This window comes from Puntigrus tetrazona, chromosome 14 (genome assembly GCF_018831695.1).
Source record: "Puntigrus tetrazona isolate hp1 chromosome 14, ASM1883169v1, whole genome shotgun sequence".
Lineage (NCBI taxonomy): Eukaryota > Metazoa > Chordata > Actinopteri > Cypriniformes > Cyprinidae > Puntigrus > Puntigrus tetrazona.
Genome location: NC_056712.1, coordinates 8,016,696 through 8,033,758, shown reverse-complemented (window position 1 = coordinate 8,033,758; position 17,063 = coordinate 8,016,696). Strand labels below are relative to the sequence as shown.

Genomic DNA, 17,063 nt, shown 5'->3' with positions numbered 1-17,063 from the left:
GAGCGCTACTGATGCTGACGAGGGACAAAACGGAGAAGTCACCTATGAGTTTGGTCGTATTTCTGATAGAGCTAGAAAGCTGTTCTCGTTGGATTCAAATACAGGTGCCATTCGAGTTACAGGTTCACTTGATTTTGAGGATGAAGCCATGTATGAATTACTAGTTGAAGGAAAAGATGTATTTGGTTTATCCAGTGATGCTAAAGTTGTAATAGAAATATCAGACGTTAATGACAATGCTCCTGAGATACGAGTGAAATCTTTGCGTAGCCCCGTTCCCGAGAACGCGTTCCCCGGTACAGAGGTCGGCATCATTAATGTTCAGGACAGAGACTCGGAGAATAACGGACAGGTGCGCTGCTCCATTCAACAAAACGTTCCGTTTAAACTCGTTCCTTCGATCAAGAATTACTATTCTCTGGTGACCACAGGTGAATTAGACCGAGAGCTGCTCTCTGATTATAATATTACAATTACTGCTACTGATGAGGGCTCTCCGCCTTTATCTTCCTCTAAGAATATTCACCTGACTGTAGCTGACGTGAATGATAATCCACCTGTATTTCAGGAGCAGAGTTACAGAGCTCACGTACAAGAAAATAATAAAGCGGGCTCCTCTATTTGTTCAGTATCAGCTACAGACCCGGACTGGAGACAGAATGGCACTGTAGTTTATTCTCTGTTGTCTTCTGATGTTAACGGCGCGCCGGTGTCCTCCTTTCTGTCCGTTAACGGAGACACCGGGGTCGTTCACGCCGTGAGGTCGTTTGATTACGAACAGATGAAAAGTTTGAAAGTGCTGGTGTTAGCCAGAGACAACGGCTCTCCTCCTCTGAGCAGTAACGTGACCGTGAGCGTCTTCATAACGGATGAGAACGACAACTCTCCTCAGATATTATACCCCTCTCCGGAAGGAAACTCCTTCATGACCGAGATGGTGCCCAAAGCTGCTCAGGCGCGCTCCCTGGTCTCCAAGGTGATCGCCGTGGACGCGGATTCCGGTCAGAACGCGTGGCTCTCGTATCACATTATTAAAGCCACAGATCCGGGACTTTTCACTATCGGTGTCCACAGCGGAGAGATCAGGACGCAGCGGGACATTTCTGAATCTGACAGCATGAAACAGAACCTGATTGTGTCCGTGAGAGATAACGGACAGCCCTCTCTCTCAGCCACGTGCTCGTTGTATTTACTGATATCAGATAACTTGGCTGAAGTTCCGGAACTGAAAGACATGTCTCGAGACGAGAGCGGCTCCAAACTGACGTTTTATTTGATCGTCGCGCTGGTGTCCGTTTCCACTTTCTTCCTGACCTTCATCATCATCATCCTCGCCGTGAGGTTTTGTCGCAGGAGAAAGCCCAGACTGTTGTTTGATGGAGCTGTAGCCATTCCCAGCGCGTATCTTCCTCCAAATTACGCAGAGGTGGAGGGCGCGGGAACTCTCCGCAGCGCGTACAATTATGACGCGTACCTGACCACGGGCTCGCGCACCAGTGACTTCAAGTTCATCAGATCTTATAATGAAGAAACACTGACCTCTGACCTGACTCTGAGAAAGACTCAGTCTGCTGTGGATGATCTTGAAGGACTTGATGCGGAAATGAACGATTCTTTTCAGGTAGGACTGTTTTCTAAGTATTTTTGAAGTATAATAACGTGTGTGTGTGTGTGTGTGCGTGTTTGCACCCGATTTTTATCACGTTATGGGGACCAAATGTCTCAAAGAGGATAGGAATACCAAGGGACTTTGCAGACTTTTTTAGGTCCCCATGAAGAAACAAGCTTATAAAACACACTGGATTAAATTTTTTTTACAATCTAAAAATGTCAGTAGTTTCCTGTAAGGGGTAGTTTAGGTGCAGGACAATAACATATACAGTCTGTACAATATAAAAATCATTGCACCTATGGAGAGTCCCCATCAAACATGGAAACACAATGTGTGCGTGTTAACAGATCAAATGTGTAAAAATGTGTTTTTTGTCAAGATACTGTTTTGTTGCTGTTGTTTTCTTTGGTAAAAATTCTTGTGACCGCTTTATTAGACAAACATTTTTGAGAGCCAATATGTAAATTACTTTGGTCTTTGATTTAAATTTAGATGTTTATGGTCTTGTTGGAGCAATCGTTTGTCAAACTATCAATGATCTTGTTTGGTGTTCGGTTGTTTGTTGATCTTGCATAGTTATTTTCTTTTTCTCTCATCGATACCTCAGTTATGCGAATTTAAACAATTAAGTAAATTTAGTTGGTAATGTTTTGGACCGCAGTTTAGTCAGATTGGAAATGGCAGGGTTGTCCTGTTGCTGTCCGTGGTGCTGCACTGGTATGTTCTCGTCTGTGGAGTGTTGCTCCTGAATAAGTAATCTATTCTATATTCTCTTTCTTACATTCAAAATGTGTTGGAAATACTGTGAATATTGAGTTTATATTTGTTGAAATTGGTAGGATTGGAAAAATGAATTCACCGTATTGTATGTGGAAAAGGGGAAATACATTTTAAAAGTATCAGTTTAATAAACTCGTTTCAAGTATTCATGGGTGTGTAATACACTCTCTCAAGCGCCATGCTGTGAAGGTGGCGGTGGCTGTAGAGGACTGTTGTCTGGCCATAGGGCAAGTGATCAAGTCTTTATATTTATTTGTGTCTATGCTCTAATCTCAGGAGTTGAACGAATGTTGTTTTTAAATCATCTTAATTCAACCCTGCAAAACTGTATTAGTGAAGAGTGGTAAATTTTAGGAGGAGGTTTTAATTACACTAAGGGGATCTTGAAAGGAACTGTATTGATCCTCAAGGAGTTTTGATTTGGTCCTGTTTTCAACAAATTGATCAAACGGATGCTCCAACAAAATTTATCTGTAATTTCAAAAAAAAGAATGGACAATGTCTAATTCATGCATTACGTTTTGAGGTTTGCACTTTATTAACTGACCCCACTGATATTAGAAAGAGGGCAGTTTGTTTTTATGATAAACTGTACAAATGTGAATTTGATTTGAGTCTGCCACTGGAAATGTGTTTCTGGAAAACCTGTCTGAAGAAGGCAACCGGAAGCTCAGCAAGGCATTGTGCCTGGAGGGATTGTGTGGATCCTTGTTGGGTATGGCATCTGGAAAGGCTCCCGACATCCACCATCTCCCAGCTGACTTTATTTTACAACTCCGTCGTTCTGGATAGTGTTGCAAATTTCTTAGATGTCTCCAAGTTATTTTACTTGGATTGTGCCCTGATTTGTCTAGATCAAGAGAAGGCATTTGACCGTGTTGAACACATTTACTTGTGAACAACATTAGTTTGTTTTTTGTCCAAACTCTGTGAATATGATAAAAGTCTTATACGCTGATGTTGAGAGTCTGCTGAAGGTGATTGGTGGTTTATGCACTCCTTTCAAAGTTGAAAGAGTTGTCAGATAAGTGTGTTCTTTGTCAGGTACGCTCTATTCAATAGTCATAGAACCTTTACCACTACAGATGAAGTGAAATTTTTGATTGGTGATGAAGGGATGAATCTTTTAATTAGCAATTTGGTTTCTTTATCCCTTGGGCATAAACTAGCCTGCATTGATCCATTTCCAAAACTATTAACATGTTCAAGCCTTATTAGTTGATTTATTTTGTGCTATGTTACACTGGATCTCTCAGAGTGTTTTATATTAGTCAAAAGAAGAACGTGGGAAGGAGTTAGTAAACTTCCAGAGCAGACAGAGCAGGACAGCAGCCTCTTTTCTACTCGCAAAGTTAATCACTTACTGACAAAGTTGTGGTCTACTTTATCAGCTGAGGAGAGGGAGTCTTTAACAGACTTTTATACAGGGGGAAGAGTCCTAATGCTGAGGAGTCTTTTCCAGATATTTTTACTGCCTAAACTAGTTGATTGTTGTTGTTTTTCTAAAGAAGAGATTTCATGCATGTCAATTATTAAATTTTAAAGCCAAAGTAGCAGCGTACATGAGAAGGAAAAACGGGATTGAAAAAATGTTGTTTTGTTTTCTGCTCTTGTAAAAGCTACATTTTTAATTTCTACAAGTCAGTGAGTGACCTTGCCTGTTTTGAATTAAAGTGGTGTGACGAAGAAGCGCTGAACTCTGTTTCTGGTGGAAAACTGCGCTTTGCACATTTCTTATAATTGTTTTAAGTTTGAATCTGGTGGTTGATTTATTCTGAATCTGTTTTTGGTATTTGTACTAAAGAGCAATTCAAATTAAATTCTCTTTCTCCAAGAATGAGAGAGGATTGTACTCAAACATGCCTAATATTCTTCCCTATAAAAATAAATGCTATCCGTCTATCTGTGAAAACTGCTGCATGAATCGAATACGTATTGTAAGCTGGATTTTGTGCTTTAGATTTTACGATGCTCTACCTCGACTATTGGTTGTGCTCATGAAGGTTGGCCTGGCTACATTTTAACGTATTGTCTGTGGTGTAAGATAAATTCATGTTTTTGCTGGTTTTTGTGCCATGGGCAGGTTATGCAGTATCTTATAAATGTATATTTGTAGCTTCTTCAGTTTTAACAATATTACAAGTATGACTGAAACTACAGGCATGTCATTTTGAAGCCTATAAATGTTATCGTTGCAGTACGCAGTTTTATAATTGAACTCTTAGTGTCGCTGTTGACCAATGCCTCCACTGATCATCTACCCTCCACCCTGTTCATGATGTCATATTCAGGACTGATATCTCAGCTCGTTGTTAAAAACGTCGACAGTTAGCTTTGCCTTCCTCTGATATCCTCTTATATCGACCACGAACCAAGTCTTTTACGTATTACTTTTCATCTCATTTTCTTTTTCGTATTAAAAGATGACAAGCTTACGAGCTCCTGCTGAGATGTCTGGTCTTTTGTTCTTCGTGCTGATGGCGCACACCGCTTATGGAGACGTGAGCTATTCTTTTCCGGAGGAGATGAAACGAGGATCTGTGATTGGAAATATAGCAAAGGATCTCGGGCTCGATGTGAACACACTTACGTCTCGTAGGGCTCGAATTGATGCTGAAGGTAACAAAAAACGATATTGCGATATTAATTTGAGAACGGGGAATTAGTGGTGGCTGATCGGATAGACAGAGAGGTGATTTGTAAGGAGAGGCTTTCCTGTGCGCTTAATTTCGAATTTGTTTTAGAAAGCCCTTTGGAATTGCATCGTGTTGTTTTACAAATTCAAGACATTAATGACAATACTCCAATATTTCCGAAAGATGTCGTAAAGCTGGAAATAAGTGAAAACGCAGGTAAAGGTGCTCGTTTTCGTGTCATTGAGGCTCGAGATGCTGATGTCGGTCACAATTCAGTACAAAATTATATACTGGAGAATAATTTACGCTTTGTTTTAGCCGTGAATTCAAAGGCAGATGGTAGCAAGTACGTCGAGTTAGTGCTTGATAAAGAGCTAGATCGTGAGCAGCAGAAAGAGATCTCATTAATAGTGACCGCGGTAGACGGCGGGACTCCACCGAGATCAGGTACTGTAGTCATACACGTCACTGTGCTGGATGCTAATGATAATGCTCCAGTCTTTAGTCAGGACGTCTATAAAGTCAGTCTGCCTGAAAATTCTCCTCTAGATACTGTAGTGGTGACAGTGAGCGCTACTGATGCTGACGAGGGACAAAACGGAGAAGTCACTTATGAGTTTGGCCATTTATCAGAATCTGCAAAAGAAACATTTTCATTAGATCCTCGAACTGGACAAATTGTTCTGAAGGGGCCAATAGATTTTGAAGAGGAATCAGGATATGAAATTATTGTTAATGCTAAAGACGGATATGGTCTTTCCTCAGACACGAAAATTGTAATAGAAATTACAGATACAAATGACAATGCCCCTTTTATTATAATTAAATCTCTAAATAGTCCTGTTCCCGAGAACGCGTTCCCCGGTACAGAGGTCGGCATCATTAATGTTCAGGACAGAGACTCGGAGAATAACGGACAGGTGCGCTGCTCCATTCAGCAAAACGTTCCGTTTAAACTCGTTCCTTCGATCAAGAATTACTATTCTCTGGTGACCACAGGTGAATTAGACCGAGAGCTGCTCTCTGATTATAATATTACAATTACTGCTACTGATGAGGGCTCTCCGCCTTTATCTTCCTCTAAGAATATTCACCTGACTGTAGCTGACGTGAATGATAATCCACCTGTATTTCAGGAGCAGAGTTACAGAGCTCACGTACAAGAAAATAATAAAGCGGGCTCCTCTATTTGTTCAGTATCAGCTACAGACCGGACTGGAGACAGAATGGCACTGTAGTTTATTCTCTCTTGTCTTCTGATGTTAACGGCGCGCCGGTGTCCTCCTTTCTGTCCGTTAACGGAGACACCGGGGTCGTTCACGCCGTGAGGTCGTTTGATTACGAACAGATGAAAAGTTTGAAAGTGCTGGTGTTAGCCAGAGACAACGGCTCTCCTCCTCTGAGCAGTAACGTGACCGTGAGCGTCTTCATAACGGATGAGAACGACAACTCTCCTCAGATATTATACCCTCTCCGGAAGGAAACTCCTTCATGACCGAGATGGTGCCCAAAGCTGCTCAGGCGCGCTCCCTGGTCTCCAAGGTGATCGCCGTGGACGCGGATTCCGGTCAGAACGCGTGGCTCTCGTATCACATTATTAAAGCCACAGATCCGGGACTTTTCACTATCGGTGTCCACAGCGGAGAGATCAGGACGCAGCGGGACATTTCTGAATCTGACAGCATGAAACAGAACCTGATTGTGTCCGTGAGAGATAACGGACAGCCTCTCTCTCAGCCACGTGCTCGTTGTATTTACTGATATCAGATAACTTGGCTGAAGTCCCGGAACTGAAAGACATGTCTCGAGACGAGAGCGGCTCCAAACTGACGTTTTATTTGATCGTCGCGCTGGTGTCCGTTTCCACTTTCTTCCTGACCTTCATCATCATCATCCTCGCCGTGAGGTTTTGTCGCAGGAGAAAGCCCAGACTGTTGTTTGATGGAGCTGTAGCCATTCCCAGCGCGTATCTTCCTCCAAATTACGCAGAGGTGGAGGGCGCGGGAACTCTCCGCAGCGCGTACAATTATGACGCGTACCTGACCACGGGCTCGCGCACCAGTGACTTCAAGTTCATCAGATCTTATAATGAAGAAACACTGACCTCTGACCTGACTCTGACAAAGACTCAGTCTGCTGTGGATGATCTTGAAGGTCTTGACGCGGAAATGAATAATTCAATTCAGGTATTTATCATTTTAAATTATTTATTAGTTAATGGCTTTTTTATTTATGCATTTATTTTTTTAAGGAAGCTTTTTCGTGTCACGTGGATCAATTTAATGTCTGAGAGCCAATTCAATTAAAGTTCTCTCTCTCTCTCACCTCACTCCCTCACACGTCTGGTCAGCTATCCTAATGGGGATTCTCCATATGCGTAATGTAGTTTTTAGTTTAGTTTATTTGTTTACAGGGGCAATGCACATTAATAAACATTCATTTTAAAATGTGCTAGATTTAGCCAAAAAAGCTATTTTTCATCTGTAGACCCATGACAGAATGTTAAAAAGTCCCTCTTAAACAGAGACAAAGCATCATGAACAAATATATATTATATTATACAAAATAATAAACTAAAATACCAAAACAAAAAGTAAACCATCTCTGTGATGTAAACATATTTAATGTTTATGCTGTACAACCCATATATTTTGTTACCCTACACCAACCCTACCGCTTAATGCATTTAGAGTTTCAAAAAACTTCATTCTGTTTGTGTATATTCAGGTTTAAGTCCCCACCAGAATAAAACACAGGTACACACATTGATTTCTGTTTACAGAAGTGTTGCAAATCACCCACATTTGCAAGCTTGGCATAAAAAAAGGCACATGTCTCCTAATCTAGTTTTTGTTGCCATGGAGCTGTGCAGGCAGTTCTTCGTGCTTCTTCCCGCCCAATCAGACTCATCCTGCTGACTAAACGTTTTGTCAAATGCATTTTTTTATTTGTGATCTAACTTTAAAAATGTGGTGTTTTTTTGTCTTATAAGGTTAGTTAAATTCCATATCAGTTCAGCAATTTTAAATGTGTTTTTTAGCAGTAATGGAAATGGCACAAAACTTATTTTACAGTTGCTGTTCATGGTGCTGCCTAGACATTCAATTTTGCTGTTTGGGTTCTCACTGCTATTCGATGCTCTAATGTAAACCCCTATTCCAATGTTTTTCTTTATATTATATGCTATATATATTCATATATAAGTATCATAAATGTTGTGGTTATTTTAGCAGTGGATATCAGTTATTTTGTTGCTTTACAAACTTATTGTATACATAAGTATCGTTGCATTTCTTTCAGTGCTTTATCCTCTGATATAAATATCATGCAATTTCTAATTGTAGCTCATGGTGTCGCTGTTCACCTGTAAAACCTTGTGTGCATCTCGTACACATATCCCCACCCTGAGTGTGATGTCATGCGTAGGGCTTCAGCTCGTCTCGTTAGAGAAGATCATCGACGTTGACTGCCTCGTATGCTGTACTTCTGTTTGGTTCTCTAAAATTTGACATAACTCCTTTTTAGTGTTTATTGCTCTGTTGTTGGATTTATTTTCTGAAGCATTTGAAAGGCTCCGTTTTGCTGCTTGCGAAATGTTTGGTCTTTTGTTCTTCGTGCTGATGGCGCACACCGCTTATGGAGACGTGAGCTATTCTTTTCCGGAGGAGATGAAACGCGGATCTGTGATTGGAAATATAGCAAAGGATCTCGGGCTCGATGTGAACAGACTGTCATCTCGTAAGGCTCGAATTGATGCTGAAGGTAACAGAAAACGATACTGTGATATTAATCTGAATACTGGAGAACTGACCGTAGCGGAGAGAATCGACAGAGAGGAGATCTGCGGGGACAGGCTGTCGTGTGTTTTAAAATTTGAGTTAATGCTAGAAGATCCATTAGAGCTGCATCGAGTTTCGGTTCAAATACAGGATATTAACGATAATTCACCGGGTTTCTCAAAGGACTTGATCACATTTGAAATTAATGAGTCTGCTGAAAGAGGCTCTCGTTATCGTTTAAATGCGGCTCATGATGCTGATATAGATCAGAATACAGTTCAGAGATACAGTCTACAGAAGAATGACAATTTTCAGTTAAGCGTAAATTCAAATGAAGACGGAGAAAAAACCTTGGAATTAATACTAGAAAAAAAACTGGATCGCGAGCAGCAGAAAGAGATCTCATTAATAGTGACCGCGGTAGACGGCGGGACTCCACCGAGATCAGGTACTGTAGTCATACACGTCACTGTGCTGGATGCTAATGATAATGCTCCAGTCTTTAGTCAGGACGTCTATAAAGTCAGTCTGCCTGAAAATTCTCCTCTAGATACTGTAGTGGTGACAGTGAGCGCTACTGATGCTGACGAGGGACAAAACGGAGAAGTCACCTATGAGTTTGGTCGTATTTCTGATAGAGCTAGAAAGCTGTTCTCGTTGGATTCAAATACAGGTGCCATTCGAGTTACAGGTTCACTTGATTTCGAGGACGAAAATGTGTATGAATTACGTGTTGAAGGAAAAGATGTATTTGGTTTATCCAGTGATGCTAAAGTTGTAATAGAAATATCAGATGTTAATGACAATGCTCCTGAGATACGAGTGAAATCTTTGCGTAGCCCCGTTCCCGAGAACGCGTTCCCCGGTACAGAGGTCGGCATCATTAATGTTCAGGACAGAGACTCGGAGAATAACGGACAGGTGCGCTGCTCCATTCAGCAAAACGTTCCGTTTAAACTCGTTCCTTCGATCAAGAATTACTATTCTCTGGTGACCACAGGTGAATTAGACCGAGAGCTGCTCTCTGATTATAATATTACAATTACTGCTACTGATGAGGGCTCTCCGCCTTTATCTTCCTCTAAGAATATTCACCTGACTGTAGCTGACGTGAATGATAATCCACCTGTATTTCAGGAGCAGAGTTACAGAGCTCACGTACAAGAAAATAATAAAGCGGGCTCCTCTATTTGTTCAGTATCAGCTACAGACCCGGACTGGAGACAGAATGGCACTGTAGTTTATTCTCTCTTGTCTTCTGATGTTAACGGCGCGCCGGTGTCCTCCTTTCTGTCCGTTAACGGAGACACCGGGGTCGTTCACGCCGTGAGGTCGTTTGATTACGAACAGATGAAAAGTTTGAAAGTGCTGGTGTTAGCCAGAGACAACGGCTCTCCTCCTCTGAGCAGTAACGTGACCGTGAGCGTCTTCATAACGGATGAGAACGACAACTCTCCTCAGATATTATACCCCTCTCCGGAAGGAAACTCCTTCATGACCGAGATGGTGCCCAAAGCTGCTCAGGCGCGCTCCTGGTCTCCAAGGTGATCGCCGTGGACGCGGATTCCGGTCAGAACGCGTGGCTCTCGTATCACATTATTAAAGCCACAGATCCGGGACTTTTCACTATCGGTGTCCACAGCGGAGAGATCAGGACGCAGCGGGACATTTCTGAATCTGACAGCATGAAACAGAACCTGATTGTGTCCGTGAGAGATAACGGACAGCCCTCTCTCTCAGCCACGTGCTCGTTGTATTTACTGATATCAGATAACTTGGCTGAAGTCCCGGAACTGAAAGACATGTCTCGAGACGAGAGCGGCTCCAAGCTGACGTTTTATTTGATTGTCGCGCTGGTGTCCGTTTCCACTTTCTTCCTGACCTTCCTCATCATCATCCTCGCCGTGAGGTTTTGTCGCAGGAGAAAGCCCAGACTGTTGTTTGATGGAGCTGTAGCCATTCCCAGCGCGTATCTTCCTCCAAATTACGCAGAGGTGGAGGGCGCGGGAACTCTCTCCGCAGCGCGTACAATTATGACGCGTACCTGACCACGGGCTCGCGCACCAGTGACTTCAAGTTCATCAGATCTTATAATGAAGAAACACTGACCTCTGACCTGACTCTGAGAAAGACACAGTCTGCTGTGGATGATCTTGAAGGACTAGATGCGGAGTTGAACAATTCCTTTCAGGTAGGACTGAAGAGCTATTTATTTAAAGATATTTTTAAAATATTTTGGGTTTGCAAAGTACTTTTATTGGCAACATACTTTCTACTGGTTTTAAAGACGCTAAGTTCCTTGCACCCATCTTGCTGTCTGTTCTTTAAAACCATTTTATAAACTAATTTCATTGTGTATTTTTTTAAATCCCAGTTCACTATAGTTTAACAGAAAGGGTATATTTCTGATTGCTGTCCGTGGTGCTGTACAGGCCGTGTTTGTTGCTGCTGAGGCTTTGCTCATATAATATGTAGAAATGTATAAAGTCCTGCTTCCTGAGGAAATGTTATACTAAAAATATATATATTTTTTATATTTGGAAGTCATTTCATTTTTTAACAAAATGGTTATTCAGGTTGTAACATTTAATGTCAGACCTATAAGAGTTAATGGACGAGCTGTATTTAGAAAATTAAGTGGTTTTTTTTACACCTATTCTTCATGATAGGGTTACGTTTGTGCATCTTGTGGTTTTTGAAGGACTTCATGCTGACATGGTGTCTCTAAGTTTAACGTTTCTTTCCTATTCTGTTTTTACATTTTCTAACCTTGCAGATTAAATCAGTGTGTTATTATTATTTTTATTTGAGTGTTATTATTTTGAATGGTCTGCCTTCAGGTTTCTAAAGACTTGTAGCTCATTTTGATGGCTTAGTAGTTTGTTCCATTTATTTTTCTCTTTAGATTTGTTTTCATGTGCTTATATTTGAGCAATTTCAAGTCACAAAGTCTGTTCCAAGAGTTTAATAATTTTTTATCATTCATTTCTCGGTAAATACTTCATATAAATCATGCTGAAGTGCCTGCCCCTCTTCTTCTGTTTAGAAATGGTCAACGAGACAGTTTTATCTGCCTTGAAAAAGGACCGATACCATATAGTCGTGAGCTATTAGATTCTAATCGTTTAAAGCTGTTTTGTGATCTTTTAAAGAAAGGAATCTGATAAGTCTTGTTTTGTTGTCTATCGGTACTCGTTTTATTTCTTGTGACAGCATGTAACGGAATCGGAGACAAAAAGCTGCTGTTAAAGTATTTTTTACGTCCTTCTCATCTGTGTCTTGTTTGTCAAACTTTTTAAACGCACGTTTATTCTGGTTGGAAATTTACTAGAGCAAGTTATTTTTGTCCATTTGCTGCATTTTTTTTTTTTTTTTTTTTTTTTTGAGTCTTTTCTTTGATGCAATAAATGTTGTGGTCGTGTTTATCTCTCGCTCATCAGAAAATTAGATTGTTAAACTAAACTATTAAACACAAGGATAACCAACGCTATCCAAAGAACAATTTACTCGTATTTTACAAGGAGGCTAATTCTGTCAGGAATATATGAACATTGTGCAGTTTCCTCTTTTGACTCACAGTGTCGCTGTTCACCTGAAAAACAATGTGTGTCTTCAGTACACATCTCTCCACCCTGCTTGTGATGTCATACACAGGGCTTTCAGCTACTCTTTTTATTGAAAAACGTTGACGGCGACTCATTGCCTGCCACATAATCTACGTCTGTTATTCTACATTGGGTTACATGATTGTTTTCTTGTACAGAGCGATTATTACGGTGCGCTATTCAATTTCTGCCTAACGTTTGAAGAATTCCAAAGGTTCTGTTTTTCTGCTGAGATGTTTGGTCTTTTGTTCTTCGTGCTGATGGCGCACACCGCTTATGGAGACGTGAGCTATTCTTTTCCGGAGGAGATGAAACGAGGATCTGTGATTGGAAATATAGCAAAGGATCTCGGGCTCGATGTGAACAGACTGTCATCTCGTAAGGCTCGTATTGATGCTGAAGGTAACAGAAAACGATACTGTGATATTAATCTGAATACTGGAGAACTGACCGTAGCGGAGAGAATCGACAGAGAGGAGATCTGTAGTGAGGAGTTTTCGTGTGTTCTTCATTTCGAATTAGTTCTTGAACACCCGTTAGAGATACACCGTTTAACAATACAAATTCAGGATATCAACGATAACGCACCGATCTTTCCTAAAGATACAATTAAGCTTGAGATAAGTGAGAGTGCTGTGAAAGGCGCTCGTTTCCGCGTGAAAGAGGCTCATGATGCAGACATAGGACAGAATGGAGTACAAAGCTATTCGACTGAAAAGAATGATCATTTTATTTTATCTGTAAGCACAAAGTCAGACGGTGGCAAAAATATCGAGTTATTGTTAGAAAAAGAGCTAGATCGCGAGCAGCAGAAAGAGATCTCATTAATAGTGACCGCGGTAGACGGCGGGACTCCACCGAGATCAGGTACTGTAGTCATACACGTCACTGTGCTGGATGCTAATGATAATGCTCCAGTCTTTAGTCAGGACGTCTATAAAGTCAGTCTGCCTGAAAATTCTCCTCTAGATACTGTAGTGGTGACAGTGAGCGCTACTGATGCTGACGAGGGACAAAACGGAGAAGTCACCTATGAGTTTAGTCGAATTTCGAAAAAAGCCAACGAACTATTTTCTGTAGATCCGAACAATGGGGAGATTACAGTTAAGGGCCCCATTGATTATGAGATGTCGTTAAGGTATGAAATGCTTATTGAGGGAAAGGATGGCTCTGGTCTTTCTTCAGACATTAAAGTAATTATAGAAATTACAGATGTTAATGACAATGCCCCCATTATAGTGATTAAGTCTTTAAATATTCCCGTTCCCGAGAACGCATTCCCCGGTACAGAGGTCGGCATCATTAATGTTCAGGACAGAGACTCGGAGAATAACGGACAGGTGCGCTGCTCCATTCAGCAAAACGTTCCGTTTAAACTCGTTCCTTCGATCAAGAATTACTATTCTCTGGTGACCACAGGTGAATTAGACCGAGAGCTGCTCTCTGATTATAATATTACAATTACTGCTACTGATGAGGGCTCTCCGCCTTTATCTTCCTCTAAGAATATTCACCTGACTGTAGCTGACGTGAATGATAATCCACCTGTATTTCAGGAGCAGAGTTACAGAGCTCACGTACAAGAAAATAATAAAGCGGGCTCCTCTATTTGTTCAGTATCAGCTACAGACCCGGACTGGAGACAGAATGGCACTGTAGTTTATTCTCTCTTGTCTTCTGATGTTAACGGCGCGCCGGTGTCCTCCTTTCTGTCCGTTAACGGAGACACCGGGGTCGTTCACGCCGTGAGGTCGTTTGATTACGAACAGATGAAAAGTTTGAAAGTGCTGGTGTTAGCCAGAGACAACGGCTCTCCTCCTCTGAGCAGTAACGTGACCGTGAGCGTCTTCATAACGGATGAGAACGACAACTCTCCTCAGATATTATACCCCTCTCCGGAAGGAAACTCCTTCATGACCGAGATGGTGCCCAAAGCTGCTCAGGCGCGCTCCCTGGTCTCCAAGGTGATCGCCGTGGACGCGGATTCCGGTCAGAACGCGTGGCTCTCGTATCACATTATTAAAGCCACAGATCCGGGACTTTTTCACTATCGGTGTCCACAGCGGAGAGATCAGGACGCAGCGGGACATTTCTGAATCTGACAGCATGAAACAGAACCTGATTGTGTCCGTGAGAGATAACGGACAGCCTCTCTCTCAGCCACGTGCTCGTTGTATTTACTGATATCAGATAACTTGGCTGAAGTTCCGGAACTGAAAGACATGTCTCGAGACGAGAGCGGCTCCAAACTGACGTTTTATTTGATCGTCGCGCTGGTGTCCGTTTCCACTTTCTTCCTGACCTTCCTCATCATCATCCTCGCCGTGAGGTTTTGTCGCAGGAGAAAGCCCAGACTGTTGTTTGATGGAGCTGTAGCCATTCCCAGCGCGTATCTTCCTCCAAATTACGCAGAGGTGGAGGCGCGGGAACTCTCCGCAGCGCGTACAATTATGACGCGTACCTGACCACGGGCTCGCGCACCAGTGACTTCAAGTTCATCAGATCTTATAATGAAGAAACACTGACCTCTGACCTGACTCTGAGAAAGACACAGTCTGCTGTGGATGATCTTGAAGGACTAGATGCGGAGTTGAACAATTCCTTTCAGGTAGGACTGAAGAGCTATTTATTTAAAGATATTTTTAAAATATTTTGGGTTTGCAAAGTACTTTTATTGGCAACATACTTTCTACTGGTTTTAAAGACGCTAAGTTCCTTGCACCCATCTTGCTGTCTGTTCTTTAAAACCATTTTATAAACTAATTTCATTTTGTATTTCTTTTTAAATCCCAGTTCACTATAGTTTAACAGAAAGGGTATATTTCTGATTGCTGTCCGTGGTGCTGTACAGGCCGTGTTTGTTGCTGCTGAGGCTTTGCTCATATAATATGTAGAAATGTATAAAGTCCTGCTTCCTGAGGAAATGTTATACTGAAAATATATTTTTTTTTTTATATTTGGAAGTCATTTCATTTTTTAACAAAATGGTTATTCAGGTTGTAACATTTAATGTCAGACCTATAAGAGTTAATGGACGAGCTGTATTTAGAAAATTAAGTGGTTTTTTTACACCTATTCTTCATGATAGGGTTACGTTTGTGCATCTTGTGGTTTTTGAAGGACTTCATGCTGACATGGTGTCTCTAAGTTTAACGTTTCTTTCCTATTCTGTTTTTACATTTTCTAACCTTGCAGATTAAATCAGTGTGTTATTATTATTTTTATTTGAGTGTTATTATTTTGAATGGTCTGCCTTCAGGTTTCTAAAGACTTGTAGCTCATTTTGATGGATTAGTAGTTTGTTCCATTTATTTTTCTCTTTAGATTTGTTTTCATGTGCTTATATTTGAGCAATTTCAAGTCACAGTCTGTTCCAAGAGTTTAATAATTTTTTATCATTCATTTCTCGGTAAATACTTCATATAAATCATGCTGAAGTGCCTGCCCCTCTTCTTCTGTTTAGAAATGGTCAACGAGACAGTTTTATCTGCCTTGATAAAGGACCAATACCATATCGTCGTGAGCTATTAGATTCTAATCGTTTAAAGCTGTTTTGTGATCTTTTAAAGAAAGGAATCTGATAAGTCTTGTTTTGTTGTCTATCGGTACTCGTTTTATTTCTTGTGACAGCATGTAACGGAATCGGAGACAAAAAGCTGCTGTTAAAGTATTTTTTACGTCCTTCTCATCTGTGTCTTGTTTGTCAAACTTTTTAAACGCACGTTTATTCTGGTTGGAAATTTACTAGAGCAAGTTATTTTTGTCCATTTGCTGCTTTTTTTTTTTTTATGGAGTCTTTGAGTCTTTGATGCAATAAATGTTGTGGTCGTGTTTATCTCCCGCTCATCAGAAAATTAGATTGTTAAACTAAACTATTAAACACAAGTGTGGCAGGAGGAGCTAAGATTCTTTTTATAGGGAGAGCATACTGTTTGTTCCTTTTGTAGTTTATTGTTTAGTTAAGGGAGATATACTTTACATGTTTTAGAGACGTGATTCAAGTACTGGTCTTGAACCAATGCTCCGTGCTGCCGGGCCACCTGCGGGTGTTCGTAGAAGCTCTTAAACGCTGGAGAAGGCACGGTTACCGAATAGTTTTGTTGCCTGCATTCACTTTGAAGACTACTCGTATCAGTGGTTGAAACCCAAATTCCTTCAGTCTGTAAGTAGTTTTTTACATAGAGTGGGGTGGGGGAGTGTGTTTAACAGTGTAGCGCTCTCATTCTTGCTCTTAGGTTAAGTGACGGTCCATAAACTGCACTGCAGTCGCCTTCAGCTTCATCAACGGTTGCAGTGCTGTCCTGTTTCCAGATTTTTTTGGTTTTAATATTCTTTTTTTTTTTTTTTTTTGGTTTTCCGTGTATCCTCATCTTTTGAAGTTGAATTGATTTTCCTTATTTGTTTTCAGTTTTGATCTGTTTATTTGAACTGACTTCCTTTAGTCCTTGGTGGAGCTGATTATGTGACTTATATGGCCAAGTTGTGTTTTGTTCGTTTGTTTTGATTTCTTTTTGTACTCAATTCTCTTGATTGGTTGTGTTGGTAATTCTACTTTTACTTTCAAGTGACAAGTTACTGACCTGCACTCTCTTTGTCGTGACAGGGCCTGAGCACCGGGGCAGAGAATTACTTTTAGGTGGTGGTATCTTCC

At 41.0% G+C, this 17,063-nt stretch overlaps 2 protein-coding genes across 2 annotated transcripts; both read left to right on the top strand.

The window, feature by feature from the left end:
* The first annotated feature begins 4,583 nt into the window (after positions 1-4,583).
* On the top strand, positions 4,584-6,922 carry LOC122357244 (protocadherin gamma-A11-like). Its single transcript, XM_043256539.1, is given in 4 exon segments — positions 4,584-5,050; positions 5,053-6,234; positions 6,237-6,497; positions 6,500-6,922. Coding segments are annotated over 4 exon segments (1,968 nt in total). The 5' UTR covers positions 4,584-4,815; the 3' UTR covers positions 6,790-6,922.
* Positions 6,923-8,496: 1,574 nt separating this feature from the next.
* On the top strand, positions 8,497-11,275 carry LOC122358193 (protocadherin gamma-A11-like). The gene is given in 4 exon segments (XM_043257985.1): positions 8,497-10,335; positions 10,338-10,819; positions 10,822-10,998; positions 11,240-11,275. Coding segments are annotated over 4 exon segments (2,409 nt in total). The 5' UTR covers positions 8,497-8,621.
* The last annotated feature ends 5,788 nt before the right edge of the window (positions 11,276-17,063 follow it).